This window comes from Staurois parvus, unplaced genomic scaffold (assembly GCF_062004578.1).
Source record: "Staurois parvus isolate SC_StPar_1 unplaced genomic scaffold, SC_StPar_1.0 ptg001555l, whole genome shotgun sequence".
Lineage (NCBI taxonomy): Eukaryota > Metazoa > Chordata > Amphibia > Anura > Ranidae > Staurois > Staurois parvus.
In genome coordinates, this window is record NW_028319351.1 from 107,501 (window position 1) to 117,422 (window position 9,922).

At 40.9% G+C, this 9,922-nt stretch overlaps 1 protein-coding gene across 1 annotated transcript in view; it reads right to left on the reverse strand.

Moving 5' to 3' along the window:
- The window catches only part of LOC149435301 (intracellular hyaluronan-binding protein 4.L-like), a 10,800-nt gene extending 4,033 nt beyond the window's left edge, over window positions 1–6,767 (reverse strand). The window contains exons 1-4 of the mRNA XM_089662811.1: window positions 6,628–6,767; window positions 6,145–6,213; window positions 4,731–4,808; window positions 4,492–4,654 (exon numbers count right to left, since the gene is read on the reverse strand). Of these exons, the coding sequence (XP_089518937.1) occupies window positions 4,492–4,654; window positions 4,731–4,808; window positions 6,145–6,213; window positions 6,628–6,767 (450 nt within the window). The remainder of the gene's footprint in view (window positions 1–4,491; window positions 4,655–4,730; window positions 4,809–6,144; window positions 6,214–6,627) is intronic.
- Between the last annotated feature and the right edge of the window lie 3,155 nt (window positions 6,768–9,922).

Sequence of the window (9,922 nt, forward strand, 5' to 3'; positions counted from 1 at the left end):
AATATTATAGTATATATAAGTAGGCTTTCACACAGACTAAATATACAATGATTTGGTTTCTTTTTAAACAAAGACATTTAGAAGAATACATTTTGGCCTAAATTTATAAAGATTTGCAAAATTTATAATAAAAAGAAAACAAAAAAAAACAAAAAACAGGTTTTTCAAAACTAGTATTTTTTTTTTACTTCTATGGTAGAAAAAACCCAGTGGTGATTACCGTATTTGCCGGCGTATAAGACGACTTTTTGACCCTTGAAAATCTTCTCAAAAGTCGGGGGTCGTCTTATACGCCGGTACACATGTTTAGGGGGGCTGCGGCATTAAGTACAGGGGTTTGCAGGGGCTGATGTCTCTTACCTGGATCCAGTCCCACGACGATCCGGTCCAGGAAGCGCGGCGTCTCCTTCAGTTCGGCCACTGGATGTTCGTGCGGCTGCTCGGCTCCGCCTCCTCACCGGTGATTGGCCGCCAGAACTGTAGCTCAGGAAAGGCACACAGGCGGCCAATCACCGGCTAGGGGGCGGAGCCGAGCGACCCCGCGAAAATTGAGTGCCGGAGCAGCAGGTAAGTGTTCTGTGTAGAGGTGCTGCTGCAACCACATATGCTGGCTGCAGCAGCACCATACGAGAACAGGGTCAGCAAGTCTCAGTGGGAGGAATAGTGCCCCATCATTGGTGTCACTGATACCAATGATGGGGCACTATTCCTCCCACTGACACCAACGATGGGGCACTATTCCTCCCCCCCACTGACACCAATGATGGGGCACTATTCCCCCCCCCACTGACACCAACGATGGGGCACTATTCCACCCCCCACTGACACCAATGATGGGGCACTATTCCACCCCTCACTGACACCAATGATGGGACACCATTCCTCCCACTGACATCAATGATGGGGCACTATTCCTGCCACTGATACCAATGATGGGGCACCATTCCTGCCACTGATACCAATGATGGGGCACCTATTCCCCCCACTGACACCAATGATGGGGCACTATTCCTGCCACTGATACCAATGATGGGGCACTATTCCTCCCACTGACACCAATGATGGGGCACTGTTCCTCCCACTGACACCAATGATGGAGCACTATTCCTCCACTGATACTAATGATAGGGCACTATTCCTCCCACTGACACCAATGATGGGGCACTGTTCCTCCCACTGACACCAATGATGGAGCACTATTCCTCCACTGATACTAATGATAGGGCACTATTCCTGCCACTAATGCCAATGATGGGGCACTATTCCTGCCACTAATACCAATGATGGGGCACTATTCCTGCCACTGACATCAATGATGGGGCACTATTCCTCCCACTGGTGTGCATTGGAAGAGGGGTAGTCTTATACGGCGAGTATAGCCCAAACACTACATTTTAGCAGGAAAAGTAGGGGGGTCGTCTTATACGCCCAGTCGTCTTATACGCCGGCAAATACGGTAAATACCAACAAAAGAAAGCTCTATGGGTCTCAAAAATGGTACAAATTTCATTTGGGTACAGCATTGCACGACTGAGTAAATATCAAAGTGACAGCAGCGAAGGCTGAAAATTGGCCTGGGCAGGAAGGGAGTTAAAGTGTCTGGTACTGAAGTGGTTAAACAAAAATACAGTTTACCAGTTCTTGTATATGGTAGTGGTGGTGGTAGCCCCCCCCCCCCACCCCCACCCTACAGCTTGTGGTCCTCAGGGAGTATCTACTGCAATGTCTGCCAGGTAAAATTCTAGCCATGTATTTATAACAGAACTGTTTGAATCCAAGTTATGTACCAACACGTTGCAGCAGTGAGTGACCAGTTTTGTACCTCTAAAACTAGTTCTCTCCTAGGTATATTTAATGCAGTTTCATCATGCAACTGCAAGACTGTCAACTATCATCTTAATAGAATGATTTACAGGCTCTATGGCTTCAGCATTTGCATTCATGCGTGTAGGTGCAATGCAGAAATGTACACCTGTATTTCCGCTTTAACCACTTCAATACCAGGCACTTTTACCCCCTTCCTGCCAGGACAATTTTCAGCACTCACACTTTGAATAAAAATTGCGTGGTCATGCCACGCTGTACTTTAAGTTTTTTTCACACAACTAGAGCTTACATTTGGTGGTATTTAATCACCACTGGGGTTTTTTTTTTGCTAAAATGAAAAAGACCAAAAATTTATATAAAATAAATTAAGGGCAAGATTTATTCTGCTACATTTCTCCAGTGAAAATAAGCTAAATCTGTTATTTAGTCTGTAGGAAAGTTATAGTCCACAAAACTATGGTGTATACATCTGAAAAATCGATCATTCCTGGGAGTACTGACGAACAATTAACATCTTGAGGCCCAAAAATATCAGGACAGTACAAATATCCCCCAAATGACCCTTTTTTGCAAAGTAGGCAGTCGAACGTATTTAGTAAGAGGCATGGAGTGTTTTTTGAAGCTGTAATTTTTTGGCAAATAAAAAAATGTCTTCACTATTTTGTACATACTGTTACCAGTGCAGTACAAAGTAATTATATAACTGGTGTGTCGGTGATCAGGGACACTGGCTGGTGACAGTATGAAAAAAAAGTCAGATTCTTAAAACGTATTACCTTTTTTACGATTTCTTTCTCAAAAAAAAAAAAAAAAAAAAAAAACACACTGACCAGAGTAGTGTGTTACCATAGTAACATTGTACTACTCTGGGGAAGTGATCAGTTTTTTTGTTTTTTTTTAATTATAAAACACATTATGGATTGTTTATAGCAAAGAATTTCTTTGCTATAAGCAAGCATTTAGCTGAATGAATTTGATTCATTCAGGTTTTTTGTTGTAATTAGCCACAGCTAATCACATGACTCAGATGGGCTGCGATTGGCCCAGTCTGTACATGTGATCACTGTGACCAATCACAGCTAGTGACAATTGTGTACAATGGATGGCATGAAAGAAAGCCATCCATTGTTTAAAATCGTCATGCTACTGAAGTACTAAACAGAATCAGAAAAGACTACTCAAATTACACTTAATACTCCAGTAAAATCACAGGACCTTGTGTGCCAAAAGAGTGCTGCTCATCAGTTGGTGTCCAGTAATGGCTAACAATGAGAAAAGTGGAAATTTAAAAAAAAAAAAAAAAAAAACTTGTCCAGGAGAGTAAAAATCAGTGTCTTAATCTACTTGTCCCACATGACAATCTACTTGTCCTGATAAAAATAAATACATTTTTAAACAAAACCGTATCTAAATCTGAGGTACTTTATCGAATGTCTGGGGCTTTTAAAAACAAGGTTTTATGGCGACTTGCGCGTTTAATATTTTTAACATTGCGCTTTATATCTCCTCTTCCCCACCCTGTCTCCAGCACCGCACCTAGGGAGTAGCAGGGTTGGGAGAAACCTTGCAGTGTAATGAGCACCGATTGGCTGCTAGTCAGGAAAGGGGCGTTTCAAACTTATCCTTTTCGCTGCCAGAGCCATTTTTTGTGGTTTTTGCACACGTTTAAAAAAATCATTTAAGGCCTGAAGATTACACAAAGCTCCCAAACATTATGTATTTTCTGAAAGCAGAGACCATAGAGAATAAAATAGCGGTAGTTCCAATATTTTATGTCATACAATATTATCACAAAGGTGTAGGAAATGCAAAATTTCAGTAAAAAATACACTTACGTTAATTTTAGGGCACAAAAAGCAATAAATTATCCAATTTTTTTTGTAAAATATAAAAGACGAGGTTGCATTGAGTAAACAGATATCCAACATGTCAACATTTGCATGTGCTCATGAAACCGCAACAAACTTTAGTACCCTATATTTTCTATAGGTGATGCTTTCAAAGCTCCTTATAGGTCAATTTAGCATTAGGGAGGAGTTCTGGTGCTAGAATTATTGCTCTCACTGTGGCGTGCGTGGTGATATATAACACATGTATCATGTGTAGGCACCCCAGCACGTGCTTTTAAATTTGTGCGTGTGCACATATGTGGGGGAGGGGGGGGGGGGTGCAACTTTTTTTTTTTTTTATAATCACAGAGGGGGACAAAGTCTCCTATGTGATGATTTTTGGTGACAGGTTCTCTTTTTTTTGAGACATCCAGGGTCTAGATCCTGCATGTCTCCCCTGTATGTATTGCAGTGCACATCGCACTGCATTACATGCTTTCCTCATTGGCCAGGAATCTGACAACGGGGACCTGGAAGTGATGTCACATCTCTTCTGGGTCAGGACAAGAAATGGTGGCGGCGACTGGCACTGTCCACACGAAGCAATCAGGCAGCAGCAATGCCACCTGAATGCTTCCACCTGAGAGGTGGGCCATGCTGCTCGCGTGCAGCAGGGCAAAAAAACAAACAAAAAACAAACAAACAAACATACCTGCCCGGCACTACATGTCCCGAGTGTCAGGCGATATGAACTGCAAATCCCTGCACTTACATATCACCACATGAAAAGGTCAAAAACTTACTGTAGGAACACAGATTGAGTTACATAACTTACATTAGCAAATTTAGACTTGTGGATCACCACAGCTTTAGAAGGGACAGAAACTTCAGGTTTGCGGAGATTGAATTCAGTTTTTGGCCTATTTTGGTCCATCATAGATTTCCATTCATCCAATGACATCTCCTTAAGATAATCTTCAGATTCCTCCTCTGAGGCCCTACAAATACAGACATGAGGATTGTTCCATGGGTGTATAAAACAAAACTCATGTTAGCTGATCATACATTGCTTACTTGACATCTTGTTCCTCTTCTGATGCCTCGAGAGGTTCAAAGTTTTCTGCATTCTCTACAGGTACAGGTTCTTCCACACTAACAGAAGTTTAAGAATTGCAAAGTTAGAACACCATGCAAGCTTTAGAAACACATTAACACTTGAACACAAGCATTCCAAAATTGTTATGTCCAGTTATTCAAGATTTATTAAGGCATGGTTTATGCTTGCAAAAAAAAAAAAATAATAGATAAAAAGGGGACCCAGCTAGAGCAGGGAAATTCTTCATAACAGTCACCAAAAACTTGTACAGGAGTTACAAAAAGGTGTACAGTCGAATACATTGCAATACACAACTACAATACACCAGCCTCTCTCAACCTTTTTAACACAGGAACCCTTGAAATAAATCTAAACTCATACATAAGTGAGATGATCAGTGGGAAGACTTGCTTCTTACACTTGTGGACATTGGGGGGGGGGGGGGGAGGGAATTGCTCATGTAACCATTAGCCATCTCTGGAGAAACCCTAGGGATCCATGGAACCCTGCAATATACTAAAAATGTAGCTAGTTCTCCATCCTAAAATACTGTATATAGACTGCACATGGAAATTATCTATGCAATACCACATCCAAAGCAATGACCTCTCATAAGGTGGTATATTGCAGATGTCCTAATAGTTTTTATATTTTCACAAGGATCTATAAAGGACACAATGTGGGTAAAACAAATAATGGGATGTAGATTTCTGCGCCAAAACTCCAAGTCTGAGGTGTGACCAGTACCAATTAGTATAATACATTCTTCTTGAATTAATAATGAACACTTGCCGCAGGAGGTTACAATGCTATCAAACCTGCATACTGTTGTCACTACGCCACAGATCAACTCACTTTTCACATGCCAATTCAGATTTCTTGCACATCTAAAAGGTTTTTTGGGAAGACAATTTTATATTCAAATCCAACCAGAAACTGTTCAGAAGCTTTACATTACACGGAACATTAAGGCCCCTTTGCACACAGGGCCATCTATTTGCTGTGGGTCCCTCTGTTTTAGTGCACTCAGGTCAGACAGGCGCAGCATCCAGCCCTGCTGCCCACAACCAGTCAGTTCAAGGCAGGCTGCAGATGGATGGGGCTGAACTCTGTACAAAGTAGTACTCTCATTTAGGGTACCATCATTCAGGGACGAATACCCAGAGCAAAGGGAGAGATGCACTGCAGCTAGAGGGCCCCATGTGTAAGGGGTTTGGACAGATTACAGCCTGACCTAGAATATCTGTGGCTCTCCAGCTGTTCTGAAGCCTCTGGTCTACAAGGTACACTATATTTGTACTTTAACAGCTACATATCTACGTTTTCTATTTGCAACATTATTTAAACAGAGGGTTGTACATCTGAAGCTGGCTACATACGATTGTGGTGTACCTGAAAGCATCTTTAAATGAGCCCCAGTTGCGAGGTCCACTTCCACCCCTCTTGTCTTCTGCTCTTACTCTACTAGACAGAAAACATTGGCTTTAAGCTAACTAAATAATAGTCAGCCTCCATGTGGAATAATTAACATGACAAATGAAGATCAATATAGCATGCAACCCAATCCAGTTATCTGCATACAGAGGTTTGTACAATAGGGAGATGGATATCACATCAGCAAACCACAAGTCAGAGCTAGTGTATGAAAGGGGTGCATTTTCTCCAGTGCATCATAGGTAAGGTTTTACATGTCAATTTGAAAGCTGAAATCCAGGCAACAGTCCAAATACAAGAGCCATATGTATTCTTACTGGTGTTCTGTGTGAATTTCTTCCATATCTGTGCAGTAATCCAATCTGAAGCAACTCCTGCACTTTTTTGTGCAGGAGCTTCTTGTAATGGAGACAAGTCACTGCTGCTCTGTAGGCAACTAGCCTTGCATCCAGCTCCATCTCTGTTTTCTGCAGGCAGCCTGTAGTGGAGGATGTGCTGGGTTCCACCAACAGCTCTGCCCAGGCCATGTACAGCATGGCGAGGAGATGACCACAGCTAATATCTAGGTTTGCAATGGGCATTTTGTGCAAAGGATTTAAATTCTATATAGCTTTTTAAAAAAGGTATGTATTTAAAATGAATTTTTGCCCGGTATTCAGAGAAAAAAAAAAACAAACCACACCACATGGAGTGGGCAATGTAGCTTGCACTTCTAAAATATATCTTTCACAGAAAGTCTGCTTTAAACAGTAATACTTATAAATAGTGCCATGCAGTGCTATGTGCAAAAGATTCAGGCAGTGCTCATCAGAAGATATTAAAACACCTTCTCGCAGTGCAGAAAGAATATGTGGATAAACTACTTATGCATTAAAACTTGAAACAAAATATCCAAAATGTACCAACTAAATTGTCTGTGTATACCACTTTAAATGTAAATGTACATAAGCAGTGCGATTGCAAACCTACTTTAAAAGTTCTAAATAATAAATGTGTTCAAATGTAAAAAAGAAAAAAAAATGTTATGACGTAGCCATGTGTCCCACTTATTTCTCCCTGCGTACCACTTTAAATGCACACATCCCTCTAAAGTGCAACTGCAATTCTTATCTTAACCCAAAATGTGTGCATAAACACTATATACAATTAAAAAGTGTTACTAAACCTACAACAGTAAGGTCAGTCTGTATATGCAGTAAAGAATGCTTGTTATACTCACTGTGGAACCTAAGGGGTTAATCCTCTGCATTTTGTAAAAAGGCTGTTTGATCCTTTCTCTGCTCCTCCTCTTGTTGAAATGACCACCTGATACAGACTGAACCTTTAACAATGCACACCAAACTGAGCATGTGACCAAAGGTTTTTTCCTTCTTGGGAGAGTGCATGTGATCAACACAGGGCCAATCAGCACTGTTCAGACAGAGGGTCAGAGGTTTCACATCCTCCTAGAGCAGAAAGAAAACTCCTCTTACAAGCTTTAACCAGTGCTCTGCTGAAGTCACAAGACGGCTCTAACTGCTGATGAGAAAAAGGTATTTAGCCGTTTATATTTACTGAAGTAATTGCATTTCCATGTTGTATGTACTGTGGGAGACCAGGTATAGGGAATGCAGGGTCCTTGGTTTAGTAACACTTTAATACACTGTGTCCAAGTTATATTATCTTGCTCCATCATCTCTTTCTCCACTTTAAACTGTGCCAACACTACTAAACCATGAAGGATCTGTGCAGAGTAAGAATATCCAGGATTTCACTCATTGGTGAGGACTCTTACTGGTGATCATATTTTTAATTCTCTTCATTGCAACAACATAACCATGTATGAAAAGGAACTACTGAAACTAGCAGTAACAGAAATTATATTTCCCCTTCTATCCCACTACCTGACTGGCGTTTGCATGTTCTCCCTGTGCCTGCATGGTTTTCCGCTGGGTACTCTGTATTCTTCTCAAAGATATGCTGGTAGGTGAATTGACTCCTGTCTAAATTGGCAATAGTGTGTGTACGTATGAAGGAGAGTTAGGGACCTTCGATTGTAAGCTCCTCAGGGCAGGGACTGATGTGAATGTATAATATGTAAAGCACTGCGTAAATTGACGGCACTATAAAAAGTACCTGTAATAATGAACAAACAAGATTCACTGATATTAGATTTACCCCCAAGAATAAGACCTTCCCATCCATCATCCCCCCCACCTCAAAACCCTGACAGCACAACCATAAATTTAGAAATGGACAGTGGCCTGGAGAACTTTGGCATTACAAAATTGTTCTGACACCAAGAGAAACTTTAAACCCATTCTATGCCAACATTGATAGCCCAGACTTTGATACCTTCTCTCTCCAGATATTAGGAAAAACATGCATCCCCTCCACTTCAAGACAACATCCTAAAAAGGTGCATTTTTTTTGGGGGGGGGGGGGGGCATAACAAACAAGGAAGAGTTTGTGATCTTTAAAAGTCAGTTATTTTAGAAGGCTTCATGAGGATCACGTAACCATCAATAGATCCAAAGCTTTTTGAAACAGAATATTCCTCTTATGTTGAAACTGCTAGTAAAGGACAGCTTTAAGTTTACAAAACCAAAAGGAACCCCAATAAGGAGTTCAAGAGACTAAGGTCCCAAATAAACTGCGTGAAATTTACCCAACTCATGCTATATAAAAATATCTAGCCACATGCAAATCTGCTCATAACACATGAACGTGTTCCTAAAGGTAATTTTTAAAATTAAAACAAACATGCTATACTAACCTTCTCTGTGTAATAAGCCCTGAACCTCCTCTTTTGGGTTCCTCCTGTCATTCTCTTCTGTGTGCCGCCATAGCAATCCGCTTGCTATGGGGGCAGATTTGCAGGCTCACTCCGGAGTTGGGCTGTGTGCCATAGACAAAGTGTGGCTCAGCCCTATCCCCCACTCTGCCCACAGGATTTCTTTAACAGGAGTCAATGGTTCCCACTGCTACTCAATCATCCTTGACAAGAGAAGCAGGGGAGAACTGCAAATGGGCACAACACTGGATCAACACAGGACTCCAGTACGTTTTTGATGCATAAACCCAGCATTCCACTAAGTATATTCAAAGTTTTTCCTTAAAAAAAAAAAAAAAAAAAAAAAAAAAACACCCCAAAAAAAAACCACAACAAAAAAAATCACCAAGCAAAGGAACCAGCAAAAGCAACAAGAAAAGTATATTCACATCACGTCACATAAAAAGGTACATTGGTTGAACAATCCCACAGTTGATTTTACCATATGCTCCATTCCTCCATATAGAATGAAAGCTTAGCTGTACAGGGCTTGTAGGTAGTCCAGATGTAATCCCTCAGTGCCCAATGATTCTGGACATATCTTGCACATAAAATAGATGCTTCTGTGGTAGTTCATGCGAATATAATACTGCGCAATCACAAAACGTATGATGCAGAAAATAATCGGCAGCCACATCTAGAGCTGGTTGACCAAGATGGTGTCCTATGTTAACAAGTGGTATGAATTCTGTTTATCCAGAGGATCATATTTCCATGGACTATCAATTATTCAGTGCAACTCCAACACTGTGGAAAAGCAGTTTCTTTAAATGAACACAGTAGAAGTTCATGTATCATGTATTAATGGACAAAAGCATCCATTTAAAGATGCAATATAACCACTCCTGATACCAATGTGGGTAACCTTCTTGCTTTTAAACCTCCACAAGTATATCTGCATAATCTCCTCATTTGATTGATCGA